At 35.7% G+C, this 15,053-nt stretch overlaps 1 protein-coding gene across 10 annotated transcripts in view; it reads left to right on the top strand.

Moving 5' to 3' along the window:
- The window catches only part of ACAP2 (ArfGAP with coiled-coil, ankyrin repeat and PH domains 2), a 172,248-nt gene that overhangs the window by 150,708 nt on the left and 6,487 nt on the right, over window positions 1–15,053 (top strand). For 4 of the 10 annotated variants that reach the window (XM_067034259.1, XM_067034258.1, XM_067034262.1 and 1 more), the window contains 10 exons: window positions 188–396; window positions 763–832; window positions 2,581–2,672; window positions 4,613–4,797; window positions 5,457–5,561; window positions 5,948–6,040; window positions 7,104–7,291; window positions 7,643–7,752; window positions 9,021–9,131; window positions 11,344–11,405. In XM_067034259.1, the coding sequence (XP_066890360.1) occupies window positions 188–396; window positions 763–832; window positions 2,581–2,672; window positions 4,613–4,797; window positions 5,457–5,561; window positions 5,948–6,040; window positions 7,104–7,291; window positions 7,643–7,752; window positions 9,021–9,131; window positions 11,344–11,405 (1,225 nt within the window). Of the gene's footprint in view, window positions 1–187; window positions 397–762; window positions 833–2,580; window positions 2,673–4,612; window positions 4,798–5,456; window positions 5,562–5,947; window positions 6,041–7,103; window positions 7,292–7,642; window positions 7,753–9,020; window positions 9,132–11,343; window positions 11,586–15,053 lie in introns of those variants that run through there. The other 6 variants (XM_059064892.2, XM_059064891.2, XM_067034264.1 and 3 more) reach the window with 3 other exon arrangements.

Here is a 15,053-nt window from a genome sequence, read left to right as displayed (position 1 = left end):
AGGCCAACTGATGGAGGAAACTATATCTTTTCATCCTTGAATCCCCGGTGCTTAGAACAGTGCCTGGCTTATTAGGCCCATAATAGGCCTTCAGTTTGTTGATTAGAAGCATTTGTTTGGAGCATGTAGTGTGTAACGTAGTATTACAATCCTTTTTTTTTTAAAAAATAATTCTTAATTCTTTTAGAAGCTGGATAAGAAATCATCTCCATCCACGGGAAGCCTGGATTCTGGAAATGAGTCAAAAGATAAATTATTGAAAGGAGAAAGTGCATTGCAGCGAGTCCAGTGTATTCCTGGCAATGCCAGCTGTTGTGACTGTGGTCTGGCAGACCCACGGTGGGCCAGCATCAACCTGGGCATCACCCTGTGTATCGAGTGTTCTGGGATTCACCGGTGGGTAGGCCTGCCCAGGGTGAGAGACATCTTTCCGTTAAACACACATTGTAAATTATTGTGTCTCATTGGTTAGAGGACCTTTCCCACTTGCCTAATTTGACTGCCTGTGTGTTTTTGTATCTTTTATGAAGTGGATAAAATTCTGGTTTGTGAAGTGCTTTTGAGGACTTTGATTCACCATTCATTATTAACTAGAAGATCTATCCCTATTTATGTATGTGTTGAGGCTTATATTAGAGACTGTGTCACGTTAAGAGAGAAAAATAACTTGCATAATGTGCAAATAGAGACTTGAAAGTTTGTTTTTTTTTTTTTTTGAAAGTTTTATATATTAATGCAGTCTTTTTTTTTTTCCCCACTTAGGAGTCTTGGAGTTCATTTTTCAAAAGTACGATCTTTAACTTTAGACACCTGGGAGCCTGAACTTTTAAAGGTAAAATGAATATTTGCTTTAAAATATTTTATATTTTCACATAAAAGTCAAGATTTTATTTTTTCGCCACACAGCTGTGCAGGATCTTAGTGCCCCTACCAGGGATTGAACCCGTGCCCCCTGCAGTGTAAAGGCAGAGTACTAACCACTGGACTGCCAGGGAATTCCCCAAAGTCAAGATTTTAGAATCTGGGTTTACAAATGTATGAGTTTCTCAGTCCTAACAGTGAATTAAATTGTATTGGAACATATCTGATGTTATTTTGGCAAATCTGGTGTTTTGTTATTGGTTTTTTAAATTGCTAAGCTTATGTAGCACTCTTAACTCCATGTCAGTTCACTTTTTAAAGAAACCAGCACCCCTGCATTTTCATGTTTTCTCACAAATTATCTTAGATTCTGTGCCTTAATTTTATAATTATATAAATTCTTGTTAAAAATATGAGATATTGCTGTAGTGAGCAGCGTGATGGATTGGTATAGCATGTCGTTATCATTGCATATTTTAGCATAGCACATTTGCAAGTTTACATTTTTAAGGGGTAGTAGTCATCAGACTAAGACATCCTTTTTCCTGTGTAAGGATTCGTATCTATGAAAATGTCATAAATGATTTTAGATCACAACTGGGTTTTTAATAAGACTTATAAAATTTATACTGGTGGGCTTCCCTGGTGGCGCAGTGGTTGAGAATCCGCCTGCCGATGCAGGAGACACGGGTTCGTGCCCTGGTCCGGGAAGATCCCACATGCCGCGGAGCAACTAAGCCCGTGAGCCATGGCCACTAGGCCTGTGCGTCCGGAGCCTGTGCTCCGCAACGGGAGAGGCCACAACAGTGAGAGGCCCGCATACCGCAAAAAAAAAAAAAAAAAAAAAGAAAAAAAAAATTTATACTGGTTAATAGTATACCCATTTTAATTCCCTCCATTTAGTTTACCATACTGTAAAAAATATATGTTTGTTTAAAGGTTGTAGTGTATTCTACATTTATTTCTGTCTGAAAATTGTGTTCTTAAAGTGCTTGTGTTTTTATTTCAATCCATAAATAAACCAATAATCCTGTCAATTAAGTAAAGTAAAAAGTTTTATTTGTGGAATCACTGTGGAAACATCTAAATGAAAGTGATTAAGTTGGCTCCTGTGGTAGAGCCCTATTTCGATAGATTCCATAAATTGTTATGAATTCAAAGGAGAAGAAAGTGGGGGGTGGGGGCTAGCAATCTAATTTCTGCATCAACTTTGCATGTAGATATGAACTCAGTGGATTCAGTTTAGAAGCTTTGGTTGAAACACAGCTGTCTGATACATTTAAAAAATATTGAGACTTTAAAAAGTATTTAGAAATACTTATAAATAAAGTGTAAGGAGAAAGTAGTTTGCTTCAGTTCTGAGTTGTTTAAACCTTACCGTGTCTGGACTTAGGCTTCTTTTTTCAGTTAACTTAGCAGATGTTGTGAATGTGTAGCCTTGTGCTAGCCACAGTAAGGGATAGAAATATGGTAGAAGATGGGTGAGGAGAAATGCTTTCTTGAGGAGCAGTAATATTCTAGGGGAGGTATTCTGGTGAAGAATGGCCAAGTGGTGATATTGCTCTCAGTCCTTGTCTCCTTTTGTTTTAACTTTAAGCATCTTTGTGAAATGAGCATTTGCAGAACATTCAGAAAGAACTAAATAGCTCTGTTTGCTTAAGGATTTATACAGTGTTTTTTAGGAACTTATTGCTTATTTTCTGTCTTTCTGCCAAACAGCTTATGTGTGAGTTGGGGAATGATGTTATAAATAGAGTTTATGAAGCTAATGTGGAAAAAATGGGAATAAAGAAACCGCAACCAGGACAAAGGTACTGTTGTGTTAATGTGTTACCTCATTCCCCCCCCCCGCCATCTTGAATCTAGCTATTATTTTATTTCACTTTAATTGATATGTATTATTGAAACAGACTGTTCAGAAGAGATCATTACTGCTTCTGTTAAAATGTGGCTGTGTCTTTCTTGGGTTTGTTAATTAGATAATTATATTTTACTGACTCAGATAATAAATTATAGTCTCCAGATGAGAGAGAATCTTAAAAATTAAGGCTCCGGGGCTTCCCTGGTGGCGCAGTGGTTAAGAATCCGCTTGCCAATGCAGGGGACATGGGTCCGAGCCCTGGCCTGGGAAGATCCCACATGCCGCAGAGCAACTAAACCCGTGGGCCACAACCACTGAGCCTGCACTCTAGAGCCTGTGAGCCACAACTACTGAGCCTGCATGCCACAACTACTGAAGCCTGCACGCCTAGAGCCCGTGCTCCATAAGAGAAGCCACCACAATGAGAAGCCCACACACCACATTGAAGAGTAGCCCCCACTTGCCACAACTAGAGAAAGCCCGTGCACAGCAACGAAGACCCAAAATAGCCAAAAATAAATAAATTCATTTTAAAAAAAAAAGCCTCCACACAGGAATATAAAAACTCTTAGTAGTTAAAGGAGACAAAGTTCTGTTAGTGACAGGCCTTTAAAAAGAGTTAATCTGTTCATTAATGTCTCCAAGGATCAAGCTTCTACTACCTACAATAAATAGTATCACATTGTTTGACTTCGTTCAGCAAATATTTGTTAATTATGTATTTCATACATGGCATTATTATATTGAAGAATTACAGATGAAAAGGGTAGCTTCTGGTAGGGGAGAGTACTTAATTGCTGTGTTTGAAATTTTACTTCCAAATCTATATATGGAGACTCTGAACGAAGTGGCCGCCTTGTAGGTAGATAATTAGTTTTGTTGTTCATGTTATTTTAAACTTTATAATTCTTTATATTAGGTATTAAAATTTTATTTGCCATAATCCTATGTTTGATTATATTTTTATGATAATTAATACTTTTAGAAAGTTATTGCCCTCTAAACCAATACCACTTAAATCAGATTCTTATTTTTTTGCTAAAGCATGTCTGTTTGAGTTATTTCAGACCTTGAGATATCCTATTTTAGCCAAAGACCTAGGCATTTTAGAAGGATGTAAGTAAGAAAAGGTATAGAGGGCTCCCCTGGTAGCACAGTGGTTGAGAATCCGCCTGCCGATGCAGGGGACACGGGTTCGTGCCCCGGTTTGGGAAGATCCCACATGCCGCGGAGCGGGCCATGGCCGCTGAGCCTGCGCGTCTGGAGCCTGTGCTCCACAATGGGAGAGGCCACAACAGTGAGAGGCCCGTGTACCGCAAAACAGAAACAAAAACAAAACAAAACAAAAAAAAGAAAAGGTATAGAACAAACTTGGTGTTTTATAGTTGTATCATAAATAAAAAATTTTAAATGTGATACCTTTTTTGGTCCCCCTTAAGTTAGAAATGCTACGTTGTTTTGAAGTAGTTGTCTTACGAAGAATTATGGTCATGACTAGTGATAGTTCAGTATGTGACATTATTTATCAGAGTAAAAATGGAATTAAAGTTAACTTCTGTAAATTTTAATATTTTCTTGGTAATGTTTTTCATTCTGTAAGAAGCAAAAGAGAATATGTATAGGAATGAATGAGCATTGAAATTAAGACAATAAGAGAGTGCCATGTTAATACTTGTGATTTTTCATTTTTTTTTCCATTTAAACATGAAATCATAGTTCATTAAATATTGGGAAGGAAAACAGGTTGTAGAATGTTGCAAATTCAGTTTTAACTAGTATGATATTTAGTGACTTTCTTTGAAAAATTCAATATGTAATGGCTTCTTTTCAGTATTAGCCATGCTAGGAGATTAAGCAGAACATCATGACATTTTTATGTATACCAACCAGACAGGAGAAAGAGGCGTATATCAGAGCAAAATATGTGGAGAGAAAATTTGTGGATAAATATTCTATATCATCATCACCTCCTGAGCAGGAAAAAAAGATTGTCTCCAAAAGTTGTGAAGAAAAGAGGCTGAGCATTTCTAAACTTGGGCCAAGTGAACAAGTTAGAGCATCTCCCCAAAGTTCAGGTATTATAGTTTACTTGTCTATATAAATATTTTCTTAAGCTGAAGTCACTTTCTTAATCTCTGACTTAGTAGCTGTTGTAGATTTTTAAAATGCTAAAAACTGTTTCCTTCTGTATATCCTACAGAAAATTGGATTTCTCTGTCTTTAAAACAGTTAAATTTAAGTAGTGTTCTGATAATTCACATTTCTAGGTACACTTGACCCTTGAACAACTCGGGGGTTGGGGCACTGACTCTCCGATCAGTTGAAAATTCTCATATAATTTGTAGTTGGCCCTCCATGTATGCGTTTCCTCCATGTCTGCTCTGCAGTTCCTCTGTATCATTGGTTCTGCATCCGTGGATGCCACCAATCCCAGATCATGTGATACTGTAGTATTTAGTATTGAAAAAAATCTGGGTATAGGTGGACCCACATAGTTTAAACCTGTGTTATTCAAGGTTCAACTGTAATGTGTATATTCTTAAGGAATAAAACTGCTTAAAATGGAAGGAGAGATGGGAATTGCAAATCTGTCATGCAAAAAACCCTAAATATCTGATTAACCACCTAATAGCCTTCCTGTTTTTTCCTCCTAAATTTTTCCCAGTAACGTTTTTTCCTGCCCTTTTCCCTTCTTATGGCCTGCTTTGTGCTTTGCTAACTTGCATGTCCCCAGTGATTGCTGTAAATAGCGACGAGGCCAGGCGGGAGTCTCTGTTCTGTCCTGATGAGCTAGATTCACTCTTCTCCTACTTTGATACTTCTTCAAAACTACGTAGTAGTAAGTACTACTCTTGTGGAGCATTCCAAGTTTGTGCCCGTGGTCATTGTGCGGTGTGGCCATTTCTCTAGATGTTACCCATTGTCTCAGAATTACACGTTACTTACAGTCATACGATAAATTAACTCTTTACTACCCCTGACACATTACGGGGTAATGAGATACGTTGCGACTCTGAAAATAAGTTTATTGCCAGGCTTCATGACTGATTCATATTTTGATAAGTGAAGTGTTCCAAAGGATTAAAATTGTCGTAAATTTATTCTACTGGTGGTGGCTGAGATTACGTTGATGTATCAGAGCTCATTTTAAAACCTCATTGATTGTGGGACTTTTTTTCTTAATGGTGCAAACTTTAATCACTAGCTGGTTTTTCTTTAAAACAGTCAAAAGTAATGACAGTGGAATCCAGCAGAGCTCTGATGATGGAAGAGAATCTTTACCTTCCACAGTGTCAGCCAATAGTTTATATGAGCCGGGTGAGTTTTGGTGAAATTCAATGTTAATTGGTATTGTTTGCTGAAGAATGCATGTGAAAAATGCAAAGTTTGATTAAATAGTTTCTGAAGGAAGTATTAGTCTTTTAGAAGGTACTAAGGGGCAGTTAATACTGCTGAATGAGAAAGCAGCTATTTTCATATTTGGAAGTTCTCTCTTAGCTGTACATTTTTCTAAGCCTCAAGATATGTGTCAATAGCTAAGCATAATTTTTAATCCACGTGAACGGCATTTCTTACTACCCGTTATCTTTTTTTTGTGGCTGTCTTTTCTTATCAGGAGAAAGAGATCAGCAAATCCTCCACATCCCCCCCCCCAAGTTAGGTTTTTTCTTCTGACCTGTGCTTTCCTCCTATATTCTCTCCTTTATGATTTCAGTGGCTATGATCTTGCAGAATACTCAGGATAGTAAGCATTCTTTAAATTATTTGAACTGCTTGTACTGTAAATTGTGATGATATTATTGGACCATTCTAGGAATAAAGTGAGGTTTGGTCTAGTAGTGAAATCCTTTAGGGATTCTTACTGCCTCTTCTGAGTCTCTAAGTCCAGGCTTATAGTCATATACCTAATTTTAATCTAATACAGAGTAATTTACCTATCCATTGGATACTGGCAAGACCATAAAGGCCTGGTGTACTAGTCGATGTATTTATAAGAGAAGAAGGTTGTGGAGAGTGATTAGTCTATAGGAAATAAGATTCCTTTGTGAACATCTCCCATTAGCTCATTTTGTTAAACTAGTGGTTTCTTATGTCACAATTTTCATACTGTGATACAGGTAAGAGTTCACTTTTTTAAAAAGCTGTGGTAAGATACACATAACGTAAAATTTACCATCTTAACAATTTTCACGTGAACAGTTCAGTGGCATGAAATCTATGCACACTGTTGTGCTGCCATCACCACCATCTATCCACAGAACTCTTTTCATCTTACAGAACTGAAATTCTGTACCTATGAAGCAATCACTCCCCATTCTTTCCCTCCCTCCCTCCTTGCCAAGAGCTCATTTTTATTGATGTATTTGTGTTTGCTTTTCAGAGGCAGAAAGGCAGGATTCTTCTGTGTTTCTTGACTCTAAACATCTTAATCCAGGACTCCAGCTTTATAGGGCTTCATATGAAAAAAATCTTCCTAAAATGGCTGAAGCTTTGGCTCATGGCGCAGATGTGAACTGGGCTAATTCTGAGGAAAACAAAGCAACACCACTTATTCAGGCTGTATTAGGGGTATGCATTTGTAAATTCAGGTCTTCAGTGGTAGTAGAGCATAAAAAAAAAATCATAATTTATTTTGAGCATAGCTTTAACATTATTGTTTGCTTTAAGAGATGGGATAGAAAATAGAAGCAGCAGCTAGTAGTAATTTCTGAATATCACTTTGTGTAAGCTCAATTTTTTTTCTTAATGAGGGAGTTCTAGTAATGAAAGTAGTGGGTTTTGCTAGATCACAAACTGTATTTTCTCTTTTGGGGAAAATACAATAGAAAGGCTATTAGAGTAAAGTAAATACTCTGTTAATAGAAATATATTGTTATTTGTTTGCTTTTTGTCCATTGTTATCTTCTTTTTTCCTCTAAGGGCTCTTTGGTGACATGCGAGTTTCTCCTTCAGAATGGTGCTAATGTGAACCAGAGAGATGTGCAAGGGCGGGGACCATTGCACCATGCCACTGTCTTAGGGCACACGGGGTAAACTAGTGCTTATGTATTTAAGTAGATTTTATTTGAAAAAATTATTTTGAAATAATGTTTTGCTCTTTCTCAGGTTAAGATTGTTAGCTAGAGCTTGTAAAGTGATACTTTCCTTGACTTATACTGTCATGCTAGAACTTAAAATTTTTAAAAATTTCATTCAGAAAAAAGATATGGTTACTTTTCAGATAAGAAATTTGCCAAGCTTACTTTGAACTTTACTAATTCTTTATATAGATCTGTTTTAATATTTAAAACTGTGGTGATTTCATCAGACAACTTGTCTGTATTTGTGTATATTTATGCATGTATATACATTATGTACATAGCACATACATTTTGGGAGAGTTTTGTAACTTTGTAAATTTTAGTTTTCCCACCAAGTAGTTAATTCTTATTTTGTGCTATTGATGTGTGGCTTCTGGAGCAATATTTAGATTCGCAGAACAATAAAGCCGTAAAAATGGGCTTTCTACTAGAGGGTACAAATAAAGTCAAAATATTGGCCTTATTTAAAGTTTGTGTCATAGGTCATTGTTTTTCAATAAAACATCTCAGGATCTCCAAGTCTTATTACTTGGACAAACAAGAAACTGTCCTTTTTTAATGTTTATTTATAGCATCTTCTATTTACATCATAGCTTGTTTTGTTTCACTCTATTAGGAAGAAGATTCAGTTCAATAACTTTATCATAAAAACTTTTCTCTACTTAAAAATGGTTGTATTTAAATCATCCTTTGTATTTTCTTCATAATCACAATTATTCCCATTTTACTTTATAGACTCCATTTATTCATTTTTTTCATTTTTGTCAGTTCTTCAAGTTATGAATATTTGTGGAATATAGCCGCAAGATTACTTCCCACTCGTTGCTGTTGTATTATCGTTAATATATTATGATGTTAACATTTCCTTGGCTTTCTTCTTTCCCAGATAATGACCTTGAGTGATTTTTGTTTTATTTATGTTTATGGTTATCTGTGTACATCTTTTTATGATATTCTTTGAGGGTAGGGACCATAATTTATACATCCCACTATGCTGTATATTATCAGGTTAAATGTGAAAATTCCTTGAGATTTATAAAATGTTGATCATGGTAGATTTTTATTATTAGAGTCAATATTCAATAAATCTTTGTAGAATGAATCAAGAATTTCCTAATGAAAATGTTATTTCTTTAAGTAGTGCTTTTTATTTCTTAAGGTGAATACTAATTTTTTTCTTATCGGCAATATCTCAAAAATGCTGTTTCCTTAAACAGGCAGGTATGTTTATTCCTAAAACGAGGTGCCAATCAACATGCCACTGATGAAGAAGGGAAGGACCCTTTGAGTATAGCTGTGGAAGCAGCCAATGCTGATATAGTGACCTTGTAAGTGTTTTCTTTTCACTTGATTATTTCCCATACACTGTATTACTTATACAGGGTTTAAACGTAGAGTTTCGTGTGTAGGCATGAAATTTAAACTTGGTTCTTTACTAGAAGCCATTTACTTTTCTAAGCACGTTAAATGTATGAAGCACTTTACGTACATGAACTTACTTGGTTCCCACCTCAACCCTGTGAGGAAGGTTTTATTATTATCAGCCTCATTTTATAAGGAAGCCAAGCCACAAATAATTTGAGAAACTAGTAAGTGGTAGAGCTGGGATTTGAAACCAAGAATTCTGGCTCTAAACTTACCATGTGCTTAGCCACTTCTGTTATACTGCCTGGCCAGTAGGAACAGAAAATCAGTAACTTTTCTGATTCTTTAACTCTCAGTACAGTACTGGGGTGGGAGTTGGATTGGTATAGTAACAGGCAATTTTTCTACTACCTCAGGAATCAGAGGATTATAAGCAGGGAAGCCAACTGCATTGATGTTAGTAACTTTTGCAGTTGCCTTTCCTTTGGGCAGTGATAATTAGGGGACCTGTTTGTGCTTATTTTTTTAAAGAATTATTCGTATGAGTACTCTATTTTGAGGTAAAAATATTTGTTTTGGAATGTTTGAATACAATTTAGCATGACCCACTAAAGAAAGAATTTTGAGGTCTTTATTTGATTTTCATCTTAGATCAGAGTTGTTCATTACACTTGGAATCTAGGAATGTGGTTGTCACCTACACTTTATTGTTATGTAGGAAGTCTCAAGCATATGTTGTATGAATCGCTTATTCATTCTATTCTGAATGAAGCCCAGGTTTGCTGATTCCCTGTTAAATAAGTAGAGAGAGTTCCATCTACACTACTGAATTTTAGTCACTTACAGATAGAAACTCCCTTGACTGTCTTGAACTCCTGAGCTCCCACTGAGAATTCTTGACTTGCCATATATCACTCCTCCCTGACCCCTGCCAGATTAAAACAAAATGAAAACACAAAAGAGCAAAACATATTTTCTCTGTACTTAGCTTCTTTTCCTCACTGGAGGGGTTATTGTTACTATGGAGATTGTTGTAGGAAAATATAGATCTATTAAATCATTATAGACTTAAAATTGGAGAAAGATAAGTTATTAAAGAAAAGATAGGAGTGATGTATAGAGAAATTAACCCTGGCTGCAGCTTCCCAGGCAATTCTTACAGTAATGGCCTTTCTTCCCCCAAAATATGGTCCCAAATTGTCTAAGTTTTCTCATTTTGCTTTGTATGAGGACGTCAGTTTCACTTACAGTTTTTTGAAACAGGCATCCACTGTGAAAAGTCCAAATACCAAAAAGGGAGACTTATCTTGCTGTTATTAATTCACACAATGGTTGGAAAGGAAATGGCAGGGAATTGTGGTACTTTGAAGATAAGAAAAGCCCATGTCAGATGCAGCAACTGCCAGAGAGAGCATGTTAGAAGAGGGTGACAGAAGTCTGGGAAGGTGATGAGGATTTGGCAGCTTGGAGGACAGGCAAGAAGTACTGAGTAGGAGAGGGGCACCACAGGTAACATCTGCCTGTTTCAAAATGTTGTTTAAAGTTAGTAAGAAAATGAGAGGAAATTCTTGTTTTCTTAATCCAGTGCTACAGGTCTTCCTGCTGCCAGTATAAATAACCCAAAAAAGAATGTATAATCAATATGGTAACCATGCAAAAATCTTGGTAACCTATGGTCACTTATTATAATATCTGTAGGTCAGAATATATCCCCAGTATTTATAGATAACACATGCTATTTATACATCTGGAACTAACGTACCTCAGGGTGAACCAGAATGAACTTGACAGGCTATTGCTTCCATTCTATAGAAGCAATAATTTCAGCAGTTGGTAGTTAAAGTTTGACAGGTTGCTTTAGGAGCCAGGAATTCTCTGTGTCTGGAGGAAGTAAGCTGCTAGAGGTGCTGCCAGTAACCTGCTTAAACAGAACTGAAATGCCCTTGTTAGAAGTCTTTTATTGTCTTCTCTCATGTGAATTGTATAAGATAAAATACAGTTATTTTTGTATCTCAGATTGCTGGGCCTGATAAACTAAAAGTACTTTTGTTTCAGTGGCAAATACTGGTAAAAGAAAAAATTACATGAATACGTCTTAGCTGCATATGTAATTCATTAGTTTATGAATATTTATATTGTATAACTTATTTAAAAAATTCTTTTATTTAATTTTAGGTTACGATTAGCAAGAATGAATGAAGAGATGCGGGAATCAGAAGGACTTTATGGACAGCCAGGTCAATATTCTACTAATAACCATACTGAAATGCAGTATAAGAAATGCATCCAGGAATTTATCAGTTTACAATTGGAAGATTCATAGTTCTTTAGCAAAGTAACTTAATGCTACAGAGTTTTTATAAATTACTTGTAAATTGTGAGTTGTTAGGTATATACTGTACTTACTGAATTCTTGGGAGTGGCTCACTCCCGAGCCCTTAAAAATCCGTAACTATTCCTATTACAGAACACATTTACTTGCTGTATCTAACTCTGGCTGCTGACTTCTTTATCTGCTATACAGATGTCTTCCATATACATTCCAGAGAGGCGAATGGAATGATAACGTGTCTTTATACACTTACAGCAGCACAGCAGTCATTTTCTTTTTGGCTGTCAAGTGAATATAACAAAATTGTTTTCTTTTTGTTATTCAGGGAATTTCTATAAATTGTGTTCAGGGAAAAAAACAAATCACTATGTGTTGACATATAAAAGTCAGTATGGAAAATGCCTAGAAGAAGTTTATTAAGATTTCCATATTTGATCTAAAAATGAGTGGAAGGTTTAGAATAAAATTTACCAGTAGGTTAAGTCCATAATGCGAATGGAGTTAGCTTAAAAGGTATAGGGAAAAGGTCAAATTTTATCTTGCACCTTTGCTCCAAGTAATTGTACAATATCTGTTGGATAAGTGGAAGTATTCAGAAGAATATTTCATGAGCTTGATGGCAAAGTAGACGTATTCTTATTAGAGAGAACTCAGGATCAGCTCAAGTCTCATTTTGAGTAATTTTTGAGTCGAGATGTCAAGAAAAGCAAGAAATGTTGCTGATCAGATGTCTTTCTTTGATGAACATATCCTGATTAGACATTCTTCACAAAGAAGAGAGTAATAATTAGATCTCCAGTTTCATGAATTTGAGTATATGAATTACTAATTTATCTGTTTTAAATTCATATACATGCTGGTTAAAAATTTTAGGAATTCATGACTAAAATAATTGAGAATGTTCAGCTTTAAGTGAGTATGTTTGATTTTTTTCAATGACTATTAATATATTATTTTAAAAGTGGCTTATGGTATCATCTATCTTTCCTGTTTAAGTATGTTTTGAAATTTCTGCACTTTATGCTAGCTTCAGCCATTTACTTTTATTTTAGCCAGATTAATATATAACTGAGATAAATATGGGGCCATTCCTTTCTCAGAGGACTGTATTTATTACTTATTTTTGGTCTAATTTAATAGGGAACAAATAAGAACTTTGAGAATAGAGGCACTTCAGCTAGATACTTCTAATCTAGGGTGTCCCACTTTAATCCTATGGATCAAACAGTACTACTGACTCATGATGTACCAAGATGTAAGAGTGCTGATTAAGGGTGAAGTCTCAGCGTTAATTCTGAATTTCACCCATTTGTTTTAAACTTGAATGTTAGACTTTAAATACATTATAATTTTGTAACAGATATACACTTAAGTGAGAGTATTACTAGGCCATTTTTGAGGCCTTTATGTTTAAGCACTTTAAAATGAAAATTATTCAAAGACTATGACCTGAATCGTGAGATAAGAGTGAACTTCAAGATTTTAAGTTAAACAGTTTTTTTTTCCCCTGATATTTTAAGTGTAAATGTTTGGTCAGTTGCTCTTTCCTTAAGGTGTTTGCCGATGAAGCTGCACCCAGCTGATTAGTCAGAAAGTCGGTGGGTCACTTTTCTCGGGACCTGGGAAGCTTGGAAGGACAGGTCTTCTTATGTTCTTGCAGCTTCTAGTTCCACCTAAACTGTTCGGGCTTCTGCCCCCATCTAGGAGCATTCAAATGTCTCTTTCACTGTCATTTTATGTATAAGTTTATGAGTATATACCTTCCGCTCAACAGTAGAAAAACAGATTTTTCCAATTTATTTGAATGAAAATTTGAAGAAAAGGCTTATTTAAAAAAGCAAGCTTTCCTACCACTCAAATTTTAGCGTAGAAAAGATTAAAAAATTAGATCAGAAGTCTGGAAATGGTATATCAGAAGAATAAAATGAGATTCTGATTTGGTAATAGATTTTAAATTCATTTGGGGGTCTCATAGTTAAAGCAGAACAACTTTATACTTATACAAGTGACATGGTATAAAATGGCTCAGCAATTGCTCTCTGGCTACTTTTCTTTTATGAGTCTTGGGAGAGCAGGTATTTTTGCTCAGGCAGCAGGTCTTTTTTCTTCTCTGCTTATCACTGTAAATTTCCCTCTCATAGATTTTGGTTGGTTGTTTTATCTAGATCCTTTTTTTGTTGCCTAGCAATAGAAGGAAAACTTCAGAATTCTGGGTAGTTTTAAAAGGCGGGTGTTTTCAATTTTTTCATTATGAAGAGCCCTACCATTAAAAGACTCAGATACAATCTTTGGGAATGATGGACCTATTTCTAGGAAACCCCACTTTTGAACTTTCTGTCTACAACTCTATGGACCTGAGACTCCCTGTTTTTTTGCAAGGCAACTTAAGAGCACACATTTCCTGAAGGGAAGATGTATCCTCCTTTGTCAGTTCCCACAACTCATAGGAGGACTGGGTGGGTGAGTGCAACATCACACCGTGCTCTCAATTGTTGGAAACCAGTTTGGTGGTTCCCACAGTCTGGCTCTGTGACTCCTCTTGATTGTTGGCAGAGTTTCTCAGCCAGTTGAAAATTACTGCTTTAGTGAACCACTACCAGTTACGTGAGTATGTTGCTGATGAAGATTGATCATTGATCTAATCAGTTACAAAAAGGAAGCTGTAATCAGCCCAGAAGGGGCAGGATCATACACTGATCACCTGGGAGTAGGGTCTCACATGCTGCCATATCTTTGAGGGGAGTACATTTTGAGAGCAAAATTAGCAAAATCTTGGATCATCACTGCTGTTGCAGTGCTTATTCTGAATACCAAAAATCAAGAACTGTTTTAAACTATCAGTGGAAATATAGCAGTCCACATTTCAAAAAACTCAGAACTGTCCAGGCACATGGAAAAGTTAACTTTCTGAAGAGAAATAAAATGTGATGAAGTAATTTAAAGAATATAACTTAGTATTACAAATATTGGGTGGTTAGTTGTTTACTGTTTATAATAGCCTGTTAAATGTACTCATATGAACTTTCCAGGGCAACATATTCTGGGTTATTGTTTATGTATTCTAGTGTAGACAAGTTATATTTGCTGTGGGAAACATTCTAAATAATTAAAATTGTATTTAAAGAATCACATTGAAGTTCAATTTGTGTTAACTATATTAAATATCTTAGTCACTATTGTTATTGTAACGTTTGCTTTCTGACAACACATTTTGAGGCCTAAGAAAGGTATTATATTGATGTCCCTTAGTGTGTGAAGGTGAGACTTCCTTTTGTATTGTATTAACTCTTTTAAAATGTATTCAGTAAGTGAAACCAATGAGTAGTGTAGCACCAACACTTTCCTTCAAGGAAGCATTTAATTCAGTGAATTTTTAAAAATCTTATAATTTGTTTCGCTTGGTACAATGGTTCTACTAAAATGTACTCGTGTAGTAGGTACTTTAAAAACAAAAACTGGGAAACCACAAAAAGAAAAAAGAACCCACAACCTGTTATACAAAATATGCATTGCTAATAGTAGAAGCCATATATTGCCATTGTACTGTTGTAAT

Source organism: Kogia breviceps, chromosome 5 (assembly GCF_026419965.1).
Source record: "Kogia breviceps isolate mKogBre1 chromosome 5, mKogBre1 haplotype 1, whole genome shotgun sequence".
Lineage (NCBI taxonomy): Eukaryota > Metazoa > Chordata > Mammalia > Artiodactyla > Physeteridae > Kogia > Kogia breviceps.
Note: the sequence above shows the minus strand (reverse complement) of the source record. Positions and strands in the feature narration are given on the sequence as shown.